General features: G+C 52.2%; 1 protein-coding gene across 10 annotated transcripts in view; it reads right to left on the reverse strand.

Moving 5' to 3' along the window:
* The window catches only part of ANKS1A (ankyrin repeat and sterile alpha motif domain containing 1A), a 178854-nt gene that overhangs the window by 25015 nt on the left and 137707 nt on the right, over window positions 1-16132 (reverse strand). For all 10 annotated transcript variants that reach the window (XM_059178569.1, XM_059178566.1, XM_059178571.1 and 7 more), the window contains 2 exons: window positions 7365-7431; window positions 1973-2079 (listed from right to left, as the gene is read on the reverse strand). In XM_059178569.1, coding sequence (XP_059034552.1) covers window positions 1973-2079; window positions 7365-7431 — 174 coding nt within the window. The remainder of the gene's footprint in view (window positions 1-1972; window positions 2080-7364; window positions 7432-16132) is intronic.

Genomic DNA, 16132 nt, shown 5'->3' on the forward strand with positions numbered 1-16132 from the left:
CCACAGCTAGCAAGATGGAAATTATACCATATGCAGCGAGCGAATGTTTTTAAATAAAAATGCCCCCCCTTCTTGTGTGTTTTTGCCTTTTTTCTGGTTGCTAAAACAATTAGTCTTACAGTCCATCTGGCAATTTACATGCAATTACCCAGGATGCTTTGCATGGGTACTCGGGCCACTCCAGGTATCAGAAGAAACATGCTCAACTGAGGTGTAACCAGCATTCCTTCCCGCACAGACTCCGCCCGCCAGTATCCAGCCGGAAATGGGAGAGCGGCCACAGGGAACAGCTCGTACCCAGGGCAACAGGAGGGGCCTAGAAGGCTCCTGGAAAGACTGAGCTCCCGGCCTCCTGTGATGAGTGTCCTTCCACGAAAGAAAGAAAAGAGACACATTCTAATAGAGCCCTGCATCCTGTCTGGATGTTTGGCTCAGGGCCAGATTTACCAAGTTGCCCGCCCAGCTACTTTCTGGGTGTAAGCATGGGGAGAGGCAGGCAAGCGGTTTTAAGGGAGTCTTTAAATGTTGTTTGAGGGCTGGAAACCTCACCCTTTCCAAAGTCAGCAGAAGGAGGGGTGAGACGTCAAGAGCTCAATCTCTAAAATACTAAAGCACAAGGAGGGGAACACTGTGAAGTCCACAGCCTCCTCCCACCCCCGCCCTTGCCTGTCTGACAGCTGGTCTGGTAAAGGGGCTGTGCTGGGAGAGGGAGAGTCCCTCGCCACTCAGCACCAGGGGCCAACTACCCTAACTCATGGGCTGAACCACCACCTCTATCCTGGGTTTGCTGCCTTCCCCCAGAACCATGGGGAGTCAGGGATTAGGTTATAAGAACCATTAATAAAAAAAAAAAGAACCATAAATATACCTAGTTCAACTTAAAAAAACAAACAAACTGCTATTTAAAATAACTGGTCCTAAACTGGCTTTGGAAGGGTGGTTTGCTACAGACTTTACTGTTTGCCCTGGAGATGGAGCCTGTCCTAGTGAGGGTTCCTCCCGGCAGCCCCAGGCTTGCTCCCTGGGCAAGCTGCTATTCAGAAAGCACCAAATGCCAGCCCATCGGTGGGAAACCCACGGGACCCATACTGGAGCTAGAAGCTCTGGGCTGACTGAATCCGAACCCTTTCCTTTACCATATCCTGGAGGGCTTCCAGGAGAGGAAGGCTCATGGGTACCCTGCCTGAGCTACTTTCTGGGTGGACAGAAGGAGCACTGGATCCCAACCCCAGGTCCCAGCCAGGCCCGGACTCCACAGGCAGCATGAGGAGAGACACCTAGATTTTTTTTTTTTTTTTTTTTTTGACACCTTCTATTGTTTAAGAAGACAGTACAAAATGGTACCTCAGAAGAGCAACTGATTCCTCAGACTGCCACTTCAGCCTCTCCTCTAAGCCATGCCTGAGGTTAGGACTCCCTGAGGCTGCATGGCCACATTCCCCACCCTGGATGCTGGGCCAGGAATATACAGGGGAGAGCCTTTCTGCTGGCCAAGGCTCCTTGCTTCAGTGACTACCTGCTTCATAGCAGCGTTCTGGGGAATAAAGGAAACTTCTGGTATCCAATAGAGACGGGACAGGGAGGCACCACAGGGAACCTAGCTGTCCCAACCACCAAAACTCCTGGTGTCTGACCCGGAATGAAAGGGCCTTGAGGCCTCACCACACAACACATGGTCTGAGGCCTGAGAGGGGGACCAGCGAGGGGCAAAGGTCTGCAGGCAGGGACCCAGCCTCTCGGGAAAAGGACCTGCAAACAGCTCTCCCGACAGAACTATTTCTGGGAGTGGAGTTTAGAAAGAAGGCGCACGACGCCCGGCAGACTTCCTGGATGTCTAAGTCACTGCACCCGGCGCTTCGCTGGCACGCGGGTCTACGTACCATTTCACACTCCGGTGAGGGCCACAGGAGAGCAGAGCAGCCCGGGTTCCGTGGGGCTGCAGCCCTCCCCCAGGAGGCCTCCGGGCACTTACCAGGAAGCGGACATCGTCAAAGCCATTCAGAAGCAACCTGCTCTCATACTGCTGCAGCCCAACGGCCTCCAGCCACTCCCCGACGCTCTGCTCCAGCGTCCGCGAACCTGACGAGAGAGGAATCGGCAGACGCTTGAAAAGGGAAAAACCATTAAGGCGGTAGCAGCGGCACTCAGAGGAAGACAGATGGCACTGCCACATCATAGTCATTACCATAGGGCAGCCAGACTATGTACAAGAGACCAGAGAGCAGAGGACCTGCAGCTCCTCTTCCAGGTGCAGGTCAAGGGCAGGACAGCCTGGGCTGCTCACACACACACACACACCTGCCCCCCCAGCCCCCCAGTCCGAGCAGCTCCAGGGCCACGGTGGCACATGCACGGTCGCCGCGCACAGGTCGGGGCAGTTCCTCGTCAGTGTTCGCACTAAGGCATTTCAGGAAGTCTGTTCCCACAGGCACTAGAGGGGCTGGGGGGCTTCTCTCATCCATGCAACTTCTGGAGCCCCTGCGGGGCCTTGGGCGAGGGGCAAGTCCTGCGACCTTGCAGCACACACCAGTCAGGAGAGCGCACGCCTCTTCATGCAGCGGAGGGACACAGGCACACAGCGAGGGCTCCGGGAGGGAAGCAGCGGTGACTGGTCACAGGGACCCGGCACATGCAACGCAAGCAGCACAGAACCCGACAGGGGGAGAAAAGAGACTTTTACTTGTTTTCCCCCAGCAGTCCCGGAATAAGCAAACCATGGCCACTGGCCCTTTGTGCTCAGAGGCTCAAGACAGAGGGGCCGAGGGTGCAGAGCCTGGGCAGCTGCCCAGGAATCAAGCTCAGGTGTGGCTCAGCTGTGACAGCGACATCGCACTCCTGGGGGCCGTGCGGCCGGCGGGGCCAGGAGCTCAGTCCACAGCTAGACTCTGGCTGCTGGTGAGCAGGGCGTCTCCCGCACCAGGGTGCTGGCTGAACGGCTGCCTTCCCGGGCTGGGCTCTCTCGCCAGGGCTGGGCATTCATTTTCCTCTTGTGGTACTGGCTGTGCCTGTGACTCGCCTGCCTGCTCAGGTGGAAAACAGGCAGGCGGATCCAGTTCTTGGCTAGAGAAGACAAAATCCAGCCCGATGAAAGAAAGGGGAAAAAGAAGCGGTCCTCTGTCAGCTGAGCTGCGGCGGCTTAAGTCTATTCACGTTCGGCGCTGTTCTCTCTTTGGCTGAGTGATAAAGACAGCAACTGTCTTCCCAGGGTCTCGGGTTCTTGACGTTCTCCTTGGAGGACCAGCGGGGAAGGGACGACATGTATCTACTCTGCTCCTCGCGCAGGACAGGGGCGTGTGGCACAGTGGGGAGGAACAGAGTTTAGCCCTCCCGGCAGACCTGAGCTGAGCGCCTAACCCCCACCTACTTCTCTGGTTCTCCTGGACAAGAACAGATAAAAGGAGGAAAAGAAAAAAAAAAAAAAAAGAGGAAGGGAGGAAAAAGAAGAACCAACTACGAAAACATCACCTCCAGAGAACTCTTGACACGGTGAAAGTCATTCTGTTGTTCTCAGCACTTTCTGCCCTTCAAGGCAGTCCAAGGCTAACTGGCTTGGTTATCTAGGAGCCCCCGGTGACCGTCCTGCCCCTGTCCTAGGGCTCCCCTCTTCTATCCTCTGCAGAAGAGGTGGTGTTCAGGGACCCGGTGGCTTCCTGATGCACGCTGCAGCAGGGCTCCAGGACGCTGGGTCCCCTTTCCTTGAGTGGGGCTGTCTGCTCCAGGGAACCTAGGCAGCGGGCTCTTGTGTGCCCAAGAAGTCAAGTGTCCCTGGCTGCTGATTCATTCCTGCTTGTAATCCCCCAGCCGGGCAGCTGTGGTCCTGCCTGCTCCCGGCGGATGCGTGCGCTCACAGAACCGCAGCAGAGTGCTTTGTCTGGAGGCTCCTGGGCTCCACGCTGCCTGCTGCCGGCCCCACAGCCCTCGCTCGCTCTCATAATGTCTGGCCCTCCCCCTCTCCCCTCCCCACCCTCCTCCCTTCCACGCTCAGGAAAATACATCAGGGATCGGACATCGGAGCAGAAGCTGCTGCTGCTGCCACCGCCCAGGGAGAAGGACACAGCAGCACAAGCACCAGAGCAAAATGACAGGTTCCCCAGCATCGCATGTCAGCCGACACACATGCGTATGAAAGGCGGAGACGGGGAGACTCTACCTGCCGCTCAAGGGGCTGGAAGCAGCTTATTGGGGACAGAGAAGGCACATTCCTACAGTTTGGGCCAACAGTTTCTAGGACAGCCAGAGAAGGGGACAGAGGAATGACATGGCCCTGAGGGCATAGCCCACAGGTGAAGTGACCGCCCCCACCCCCACTCACCACGTAAGAAAGATTGTACCTCCCTGCCAAGAGGATAAGCCATGGGGCGTCACAGAAACAGGCGATGAAATAAAGACGTTCCACCTAATATTCCTCAGGTGAGCAAGCGTACTCAACAACTTGGAAAGAGGCTTCCCTCTGGGTCTATTGGAGCCCAGGGGAGAAGCACCAGGCCCAGAGCAGGCTCCTCACAATCTAGAGGAGGAGCGCATGGGAGGGGGGCAGGCACCAAGGAAGAAGCCTGAACCCCAAGTACAGCTGTGAAGACAGAAAATGTAACATGTACAGGAGCCACATGGCCCCCTCTAAACATGCAAGGGGACGCCTATAGCTCAGCAGACTGTAGACGTCCCTGGTGAAGAAGGGGGCTCTGTGTGCAGGGAGATCAGGCCCCTGAGGAGCCTGCAGTGAACAGCTACTACAACGGCTGGCTTTAGCAAAAGAAAGCAAGTGATCTCTTCCGCTGCTCTACAGACAGGCCTTTGTTCAAAGCAGCCAGAACTGCCCGGGCCAGTGGGAAGACTTCCCTTCTCAGGGCTCCAGACAGTGGAATGAGCTGTGAAACCTGTCTGTCGGGGATTCAGGTAAGTGGCTCCTGTGCTGGAAGCTCAGGTTCCCGAGGCCCAAGACAAGAATAAAACTCCAGTTCCAGCTAGGGTCTTGCCCTTCAGGATACGTGCCTCTGTGAAACCAGGCACACTGGGCAAGCCTGGGCTTGGTTAATGGCTGCCTGCTGGGCGGCCGGCTCCTCCTCCTCCCAGGCTGGCAACCCCAGAGCCCACGCCTCCTCTTCCAGATCCAGAAACCTAAGGACAATCTGAACCCTGCTACTGACTATTCAGAACAAACGAGAACTCTGCTCTGATCCGAGGTGAAGGCTGGTGCTCCCTGAGGTCCTGGGGAGAGCCCCCTCCTGCCCCATCGGGCAGAAGCCAGAGTTCACGGGTGGAGCTGAGTCTACTCTCCTAAGCTTCCTGGCCTGGCAGCAGCGCAGACACAGTGGGCTTGGCCTCTGCAGCACGGGCGGATGCCCTCTCTGTCCAGGTGGCCGTGCTCACCGGCCTGCCCTGGACTCTCCCCTAAGCTGCTGTATGGAGGACGGCTCAATGCAGTGGTGCCAAAACAGGATTCGGAGATGCAGGGCGGTAGCCGGACCACAAACTCACGTGGGTTTATGGGGGGTAAGGGCTGGGTGGGACCCGCAGGGCAAGGAAATAGCTCCATGTCACCACCCCCAAGGAGAAGGGCTCTTCCAGAAATGTGTTTTCCAGGGATGCTGCCACATCTCCTGATTTATCAAGGTGAAGACGTCATGGCCTGCTCTGACCCACACTCTCAAGCACATGCACTCCTCAGACATAGGGGTACAGGGAAGCAGAAAGCAACTTCAGCTGAACTATCAATCCCATTCCTGGCTGTCCCCAAAGCACAGCTTTGAAAACTGGCAGCAGTGTTTGTCTTGGTACTGAACATCTATTCCCAACAAACACCTGACTCTCGATAAAAGCCCACACACCACAACAGAGTGTGAGATTGTTTGCCTGAGTGTGGAGCCAGCACGTGGAAGCAGAGCCGCAAACTCTTAGCCAGAAGAGCCAACTCTGCAGAACCTAGCATCATCTAAGATGGACTGGGACGGACCAAAGTGGGCTGGGGCCCTTCTGCTGGGGGCCAGGGCAGCAAGGCTGCTGGGGAAAGGAGGCTCCAGGAACCCAGCTGGAAAAGCAGTGGAGGGAGACAAGCTAGGGGAGATGCCCCCCCCTTCTTTAGGTTTTTCAATACGATTAGGTAATTATTTCATGGACAAAAGATGAGCAGTGCCACCATTTACCTCTTTTGCTCAATTTTTTGTATCTAGGACTCATTCCCAACAAATCTGTGTGGTAGGTTCTATTATTTAGATGTTTGTAGATAGGGAACTATGGGTTCAGAAGAAAGTAAGTGACTCGCCTAAGACCTGTATGTATCCAGAAGTAGTATCTGAACCCAGGGCTGAGTCTCCAGAGCCCAAGCTCTTTCCACAAGCACCGAAGCCTCGGCAGCCCTTTTCTCCCTGAGATGCACACCTGTCTCCACCCAACAGCCTTCCTGACAGGGCAAGAAGAGCTAGAGGTATCCCTTGGGCTAGGAGGCCAATCCTGGATGGAAGCTCTGGGAACCCCACCCCTTTGGTTAGAGAGGCATTTCTCCACGATGACGGGGAGAGGCAGGCCCCTCTCAGATGCTCTCAGCCTGGGAGTTCTGGTGGCAGAGGGTCTGCAGATGCTTGGGAGAAGGGGTGGGAGACTTGTTCTAGTGAGGAGGCACCTTTAGAAATGTGACCTCATCTGAGAAAAGTAACACAACCACAAATCTATTACCAAGGAAAACAACTCAGACATGGTCTCTCTGGCTGCCGGCTTCAAACAAAGGAAAATGGAGGCCGATCTCACCCCTAGGGCCTTGAAAAGAAAAGCAAGCCCAGAGTGGCAGTGATCTAGAGTAAAAATGATGAATGACTAAGTAAATGGAAAAATGCAGAGAAAGACATTAGGAGGAGCAGCAAAGCCACTCCCTCCAGGAGATATCCGCTAACGGTCTGACCCCACTGATCAACTCCAAGGCTCTGCCGCTGGCATGGAGGAGGTAAGCGAGAGCCCATTTCTCATGAAGAGTTAGTGCCAGAGCTGTCTGGGAAGCTGGAGAGACCAAGCTGAGGTGTACTCCAATTTAAGCCAATCAGAGACAGCCTACATTTACACACATAATTATGGATAAGTGACAACCATTAACTTTAAAACAAACCAACCAACAAACAACAACACCTTCCTAACAAGCAGGCCTAAAATGCAATTTCCCCTCCAATATGTAAAAAGTGTCATAAGTCTGAAATAATAGCTCGGTGGGCCATACAGATCCATGAGGATCTGACCTGCAGCAGCATGGGGTGGGCAGAGGCTGACCTCTCTCGTCCATCTAATGTCGTCTTCTGGGTCAGAGAAAAAAAACCTGAGCCAGAAAGGAGCCAAAGGTCTGCGTTCCACAGGGGAAAAATGGCTGCTTGGTACGATACCTGAGATCTTCTGCTGTTCCTGAGAAAAGTCAATCCCTTCGCCAATAGAGCTCATGATTTTCTCAATCTGAAACGAAAGAAAAGAGGGACAAAAAGGAGAGGCTGTCAGGCTCGGGTTAAACATTGCCAGCTCACCATCAGCACCTGCATCAGGGGTGTGAGGGCGGGGGAGGCCCTCCAGGTCTCTTCCAGATCATTCCAAGGTCCAGCACCAACCTGCAACAGATCAGAACTCTTTGCCGCTCAGATCAAGAGAGGCCCTTCTGTGACCACAGCCAAACGGGGTGAAAGGCTCCAAGGAGAGCGAGTGGGAGACCACCTGTGCTCAGCTGCTGGAAAGGCTGGCGAATCTTCCTTCCGTGGCATTTATGTATCACTCCCTGCGGCAGTTCCCCAGCCCAGCAGAGACGGGGCACAGGGGCTACCAGCAGGCCAGACCTGGCACATTTCACTGCTCACACCAGAATTTAAATTCCATGAGAGCAGAGACTTTGCCAACTCGGTTCCCTGTGACACCCCAAATGCCTAAAGCCTAAAGCCGTGTGTGGCAAATTCCAGCATTCAACAGATAATTGACATTGCCTGACTGCCAGCTCTGAGATCTGAGGACGATTTCGAGAGCTAAGACAAGCAGAGGACATGAACACGGGAGCCTCTCAGAAGTCAGAGTGAAACAGGCATACAACTCTGATCAGAGGATCTTTTGCTCCCTGAAGATACAGACATGTATCCTTCCTCTGGATCATAGCAGACAGAGTGAGCCAGTCTCGAAGCATCCAAGGTCTCCAGCATTGCCCCCTGTATGGACCACCTGTTCCAGCCATCTGGCTTAGGTCACCCTGAGCCAGATCCAAGCCCCCCACTCCAGGAAACCTGGGCAGGGGCAGGGCAGAGCAGTGAGGAGGAGGCTATCTTCTCTCCTTCTCTTCCTCTCCTCCTCCTCCTCTTTTGGGTTGCAGTGATAATGAGCTCATTCATGGCTCTTTTTCCAAAAAAAAAAAAAGGGAAAGAGAACCTTTTGTTCCAGAGCTTGGATGCTTTTTTCTCTAAGTGCAAGTAAGCCTGGGTCTGACTATCAAAAACAAAACAAAACAAAAAACCCCCACAAAAACAAAAAAACCACCACAACCAACTTTCCAGCCAGTCTCCAGCTGGCAGACAAAGATGGCACATTTGACACTCAGCAGAAGAACACATCTTTCCCTTCACAGCCGAGAGCTGAGGCTGTTCTCCTGCCACAGAAATGCCTGCCTGCTCCAGCCATCACCTGATTGCCTGTTAACATGCACTGTGAACTCCATTTCTGAGCTCAGCAAAAGCCAAGGGAAACACAACATAGCTGACTTATGGAGCAAGCTTTGGTGCACCTCGGCTTTACTGGCCCCACCACTCAGGGGCCGGCACCGAAGTGGGCAACACTAGAGTGGGTCTGCCCTGCCCCTTGAAGAAACCACCTTCCTCCTTCCCTTCCTCGTACATCCCTTTCTTTGGCCTACCCCCCACCCCGCCCCCTTCCAAGAGCTGCCTCCTTCAACAGGTAGCTTGGAGCAAGGTCCACCCGTGAGGATAGGCAAGTACTTCCACCCTTTCCCAGCCACAGTGTTATGTCTACAGAAAGCGGAATGGGTCTTGCCTCCTATAATGGGCTGTTGTGTATAAAGGATTGAAAGTAATCTGTGCTCACAGCAGATGCCCGGTCAGAGGCTCATTTGCTTTCCATTCCCCCTCTGTTTCTCTCAGGCTCCAATGAGTAAAACCTCCTTATTTTTAAAGTTAAAAAAAAAATACACTTTCACTTCTATTTTGTGACAAGTCCTCCTTCTCCATGATTCAAGGTTCAAAAGGTACAAAGGTTACTCAGAGGAAAATCTCCCTGTCCCTGTCTAGCTCTCCTCCCTGCAGGCAACCAGTATAACCAGTTCCTCCAGCACGCTTGGAGATGAGTTGCAGTTTCCTGTGAGCAAACATGGAAAGATATCCTGCCCCCTATTTAATATGACATCTTGGAGATCCTCCACAGTTTATAAGAACATTCTTTTTTTTCTCCCCCAATGGATGAGCTGTGTCACTTGGTGTGGGGCTATTTATTTAACCCATCCCCTGGTGGGCATGTGCATAGTTTTCAATCTTTCCGTATTCCCAACAGCGCCATGACGAACGCTGTTCTACAGACGTGTTTGTACACATGTACAAGTGTATCTGTAGGATAAATCCTAGTTCTCTCCTGACAGTTCTTCCAGGCACAAAATCTTGAGTTCACGCCAGGGACCCCACAGATCATACAATCCCATTTCCAACCCCCACGTCCAATTTTGCTAAAGGTCGTCCAGAGACGGGGCACTTGCTAACTCTCCCTGTCATTTCGCTCTCTTTGCAGAAAGCACCAATTTATAACATCAGTCTTTTCATACATCCGAAGCTTTCTTATCCAACTTCAAGCCACTGGTCTGGTTATTCCCCTAGAGCTCATCCTCTTCCTCAGGAAAGGCTTAGTAATATTTGCAGAGAGCTCTTCCTATCTGTGGAGGGGCCAACAAGGCGCCCCTTCACCCCCAGCCGCACTGAAGGATACTCAGCGCACAGGTCCCAAAGCCTGGTTCACTCAAATCACAGAAGCCTCCAAGCTGGGCAAAGAGCAAGCACTCCCTACACATCTGTTGATGTGCCTTCCTTGTCCTTCTCTATATTTATAGGAGAAAAATAGGGCACTCAGGGGTGCTTGGATGGCTCCATCAGTTGGGTGTCTAATTCATTTTTTTTTTAAAGATTTTATTTATTTATTTGACAGAGAGAGAGAGATCACAAGTAGGCAGAGAGAGGGGGAAGCAGGCTCCTTGCTGAGCAGAGAGCCCAATGCAGGGCTCGATCCCAGGACCCTGGGACCATTATTTGAGCCGAAGGCAGAGGCTTTAATCCACTGAGCCACCCAGGTGCCCCTAGGTATCCAATTCTTAATTTCAGCTGAGGTCATGATCTCAAGATCCTGAGACAGGGCCCCGTGGCTGGCTCTGTGCTCAGTGGGGAGTCTGCTTGAGAGTCTTTCTCTCCCTCTGCCTCTCCCCCTGCTCATGCTCTCTCTCAAATAAATAAATAAAGCTTAAAAAAAAAAAAGTAAGATCCTCAAAGTGAGAAAACTTTTTCCTATATGGGGGCAGGGAGAGAGGATGGGTCCTTATCCCTGGAATGGTTCCACCAGGCTATGGGTCTATCTTTGAGGCCAAAGAGAGTGTATGTGGGAGAATGACCACTGTAAGAACCATGAGGGTTGGAAAAAAGTGTGGTTTACTTGCCATTTTCCTCCTGGGCCTGGTTCTGGTTAAACAGGCAACTTACTGAATGAATGAAAGGAAGTGGGGGTGGGGGAAGTTTCCATTTACTTAGAGCCAGTAGTGGAAAAGCTGTTTTCCCAATGCCAGCAGGGGGGAGAGCTGAAATGGAGGATGACCCCAAGGTAGCTTTTCATATAAAGTCAAGTCACCTACAGTATACGTTTCATTGTCCTCATAATCACCCGAAACCCAAAGCCCCAGCGGGCCTAACCAATCAACATCTCCTGGCCAAACTCAGGAGATTTTGCCAAAGGGCCTTTTGAAATCACAGTGAACTGAGTAGAACACCCCGCTGCTTCTTGTTCTGTTCCTTCCTGCCTGCCTGCCCCAGGAGTCACCCTCACACCAACTACAAAGGGCCAGGCATGGCCCACATTTCTACAACCCACCCTCTGGCGGGGTACGCAGGGACAACCACAACTGTTTCATCGAAACTATACACGATGCTTTGCTGTCCTGTAACTGTAGTATCTAAGTCAAGCTGAGAAGATTCTAGTTTATAGAGGAACTAGAAGTACTTGGCAGTTTACGGACAACTTACAACCTAGCTCCCCTTCCTGCCCTGGTGGAGACATAGGGCTAGGAGGGACGCAGCAGTGAGGAGGTCCTGTGTGAGCACAGACTGGGAGGTGCCCAGCCTCACTCCGTAAGCACTGAGCTGTCTGGGGCTGTGATCCTACCCAGCGCCTCCGCCTGGGCTGGGGAGACGGCAAGGAGCTGGATCTCATCTTCTGGCTCAGCCACAACCTCCATGGCCCAGAACCAGCGGAGACAGAATACCGTCATTTCAGTCTAGACAAAGAGGAGTGAGCTGTCAGAGAAAACAGATACCATTCTGATCCATATACTTTGTGTAGTTTCACCATTTAGGCTTGAGTTAAAAAAACCCAATCTGATCAGGCTGTTTTCCCAGAAATGTTCTATATCTCAGGGGAGAAAGAGGCAGATGGAATGTCATGGAAGGGCACTGTTCAATGCTCTCTTTTCTGTTGCGTAGGGTCAGCGACATCTTGGGGGAGAGATGGACAAAGCCCGCACTTTGCTCCTGTACTTCACATAAACTCTACAGGGAACTTCTGTTTGTGTTTGGTAAAGTAAGGCCTGAAATTTATCACTGTAATGGATACATGTATTTTAAAAATGCTTGGAAGTGCTCCATTTTCAGAATGCATTCAGGGTTATTCTATTTAGTCTCTCCCTTCCCACCCCTGCCACGAATGTATAAAACACATTCCCCATGTGGCTGGAAGCTAGAAGAAACACAAACACTCAAGACACAGCTGCTGAGGTGCCAGGACTGCTGACAGGTGCCTGGGTGCCCAGAGGCTGGCAGCGGGAGGTGACAGTCTGTCTACAGATCAAGAGGCCTCCATTCCCTGTCACTATACCCTGGCTTCAGGAACAAATCCAATCACACTAGCCTTTTCACTGGCTATCAAGAGTGAGGGAAGGGAGAAGACAGCTGCTGGGGGCAGAACTACTTCTTCAGGCACAGAGTCCACAGAAGAACCACGAGCCTCGGTGCAACTTGGCACCAAGGCCTATGTGAAACCTCCCTTCCAGAAGGGAGTACAAGTTAGACGTGATGGCTATGTTCAGTGGCTCCCATTTGTAGCCAAATACTGGGAGAGCAGTAATCAGTCTGGTCAACATGCCTGTAAAGGGGTGCCTAATGGGGAGGAAGAAGGGAAAGGGATCATCTCCCCACCTTCTTTTGGGGGCAAATGGGAACAGGTTCCCAAAAGGGAGAGGTTCATGAAGGGAGAGGTTTTTGCAATTCACCAGCCACTAAATTTCGCTCTTGATGTCAGGCATTCCCTTCCAATCCTCCTTCTGCTGCTTGGGGAGCTCTCGGCTCCCTAGGACTCACCTACCAGTTGGAAAATACATACCAGTCTCCCTGGGCCTGTGCCATGAGGACTGGAGACCCCTTCTGTCTCTCCTTCTCCGCCCCAATGTTTAATACCTTATCAGCCCAGAAACACCCTTTGGTTTGCATTCTGACTTTTCTGATTCACTGTTTTAGGCTGAGTCCCAGACACACTAGAGAACCACTAAGGGTAAGGACCCTGATTCACACTGTGTCTTTTGGGTCCCACACGGTCCAATGCGCAGACAGAGCTGGCCCGATGGAGGCGGCTGGTGACAAAGAGGAACAGCTACACTTTGTTAAATGCCCCCATCAGGCTAGTGACCTCACTACTACAGAAAGAGAGGAAAGGCAGCCAACACTTCTGGACCCCAGTCTGGATTCTCCAACTCCCCTGCCCTCACGTTCGTCTTTCTCTAACCTTCCTGGGCTGCTGGCATGGGCATCTCACACCCTACGATGACCAGCTGGCCTCAACTCACTGCCAAGCAAATGTATTATCCCATTTTTCAGGTGAGGGGACTAGAGCTCTGCTTTGTGGGCAGACTCCCAAACTTCTCACCGCCGGTGCGGCTCTCATTTCTGCAAAGTGCCATGGGTGGCCGAGCCTGCTCCCCCAGGGAGTTCGGGCTTCCTGCACTGGGGCACCAAGGGGCAGAGCCTCTCCTCAGGGCAGACGGCCTTGCTTAGTGGGCACTCTCCGTTCCTTGGAGCACAGGGCTGAGGAATGGAGCCCTAACCACCACAGTGTCCCCGGCTGCTGTGCCCAAGCCATCAGGTGACCGCTGATGCACACGGCGGGCTCCTCCAGCTGGGCAAGGAGCCCTGAAGACTGCTGACAGCTGCACTCCCGGGCCCAGGAGCGGCATCAGAATTCATCACCACCTCTGTCTTATTGCCGCTTCGCAGCAGACAGACTCGCAGCGAGAGTGGGCTTTGATTCCACATTTGAAAAAGGGTCACTGACCAGGGTCTGGGGTTATTCTTCTCTCTCTCTCCCCGCCCCCGAGCAAATTGTACAAGGCCTCGGGAAGACAGAGATGGATTGAAGTAAATTATTTGTCCTGATTTTCTAACCTTGTCAACTGCTTTTGGGAGAGGGAGGTGGGAGAGGGTGGGGGAGGAGAGAGGAGGGCAGCAAATGAATAAATATCTGCCAAGAGGTTCAGGGCTGGCCTTCCAAGGCAGACCGAAAGACAGGAGGAGGCAGACAGGAGGCCAGGAGGAGGCTAGGGCTCCCGTGTTGGCTCTGTTAACAATGGGGAGCTTCTTGGTCCCAGAGCACACTGTTGGTGGGGGCTTCCCGTGTCTCACCACAAGGGGCACACAGACTGCTGTGGTATTTACGGCTGTACCCCCATATGAATCCCCCGCTCCCTCCCAGGCTGGGAGAACCACAGAGCAGTTGTTCCCAAAGTGCTTTGTGCTTGTGTGGCTGTCAAGTCTCACACGAGAGCAGAGAGCCAAGAGCTGGTATTTGCCTGCCCCAGGCTAGGCTGAGGGACGAGAAAGTCAGAGACACTCCTGCTTCCCCATGGCACCTCAGTCCCCAAACCCCCCTCCTCCTTCCTCATTTTTAGCTTTCACACACCTTTGGGGTTACTGCCTGAGCCTTGGCCCCCCCAAAGCAGCTCCCACCCCACTTCGCCCACCTGGCCCGGAAATGCACATGCTCCAGACTCGGCCCCTCGACAGGGAGGAAGACCTTGTGGGCCAACAACCACCCTTGCCAATGCCCCTCTCACCCTAGAGCAGTCTGCTACCCAGGCGATCTTTAACTGCAAGCCCCAAGAAACTGCTGAAAGGAGAAAAAAGTTGGGAGACCTAGATTCCAATTACCTTTATCATTGCTTGCCACAGAACTCTGGGTTATGTGCCAAATACTGGCTTTAATAAGTGGGACAAGAATCTGAAAGATTAATGAGGATTATGTATCTGGGTTCTATTCCAATGTATGCAATCTACTTTCTGTCCAGGAGGAGGCTTGCTTGCAGCGAGTGAGGAGGAATGAGGAGGAAGCACACACACCTCAGACGGGCCATGGTTCTCCTGCGTACATGCACCGGGCAGCAGGCTTTGTGGACCTTCCTTGGTTTTTCTAATACCATCACGGCCACCACCACCAAGTAACCCTGCCTTGCTCTTGTTCTTCCCCAATGGTACACCGGCTGCACTATCAGCCTGGCTATCGATTAAATCAGCCCTGAGAAAACACCCTAAATCTCCATTCAGAGTGGGTTTCCTCAGCAGGGTGACCTGGGAAAGGGTCCCACATCTGTGGGCTCCTCGGATCTGGCTGGGGAACATCTGCCTCATAATATCAGGGGAGTCAGATGTAAAACTTGGAAAGCCAAATTACATATACTTAAGGTGTTAAAAAAAATCATATATATATATATTTTTTAAACATTTTTTTAAAAGATTTTATTTATTTATTTGACAGAGAGAGATCACAAGTAGGCAGAGAGGCAGGCAGAGAGAGAGAGAGGAGGAAGCAGGCTCCCTGCTGAGCAGAGAGCCCGATGCAAGACTCGATCCCAAAACCCTGAGATCATGGCCTGAGCCGAAGGCAGCGGCTTAACCCACTGAGCCACCCAGGCGCCCAAAAATCATATATATTTAATAGAAATACACTATCAGTATGCATCTGCTACCTTGAGATTTTCTGCAACTTGCCACTCCTAAAGTTGCGAATTAGGAGGGAGTTGGATAAGCGACGTTGACAGAGTTCCCCAAATTCATTATAAAGCACTAGTTAAAATCCTTCAGATGAGCCTGTTGAAAAACAAAATTCAACTGAGTAAATTTAAAGATCTAATTGGTTTTGCTAAATGATTCATGAATCAGGCAGCGTCCCATCTAGCAAGTAGAGGAGAGCTCCAAAGAGCTACAGAAAGGGAAAGGATTTTAAAGGCAGGACAAGGAAGTTAAAAACAGGAAAAAAGGATTATTTCAGGTGAAGTCACCTTCCTTTGGGGACAAAAGGGTCTTCATAGGTAGATCACCTCATCTTCCTCTCTCTCTCTCTCTCTTTTAAAAGATTTTATTTATTTATTTGACAGAGAGCACAAGTAGGCAGAGAGTCAGGCAGAGGGAGAAGGGGAAGCTGCTGAGCAGAGAGCCCAATGTGGGGCTTGATCCCAGGAACGACCTGAGCCAAAGGCAGAGGCTTTAACCCACAGAGCCACCCAGGTGCCCCTCACCTCATCTTTCCTTGGGGAACATACAGATTACCTTATTGATGCTGACCAGAAAAATTCCAGACTGACCTGTGAAGGGTACGTTTCTAGTGGGGTCTGAAAGTGCAATTCAGTTAGGCTAATTAAACCCCAGTCTGGTGACTTGGCCTAATGGAAGCCATTTTGGGTCTGTGGCTTTCTTTTTAACAAGGCTTACACAAAAGCATGCATACTGCCCTGATTCCACTTATTAAGTTCTAAAACAGGCAAAACTAATCTATGGAAGAGGACAAATTTTATAAGAGTGGTTGTTGGGGTTAAGGGAGTGGTAAGGAGTGACTGGGAGGAGGCATGAGGAAACTTTCTGGGTATAGAGCAATATTCTGTGTC

Source organism: Mustela lutreola, chromosome 6 (assembly GCF_030435805.1).
Source record: "Mustela lutreola isolate mMusLut2 chromosome 6, mMusLut2.pri, whole genome shotgun sequence".
In the NCBI taxonomy this organism is placed as follows: Eukaryota; Metazoa; Chordata; class Mammalia; order Carnivora; family Mustelidae; genus Mustela; species Mustela lutreola.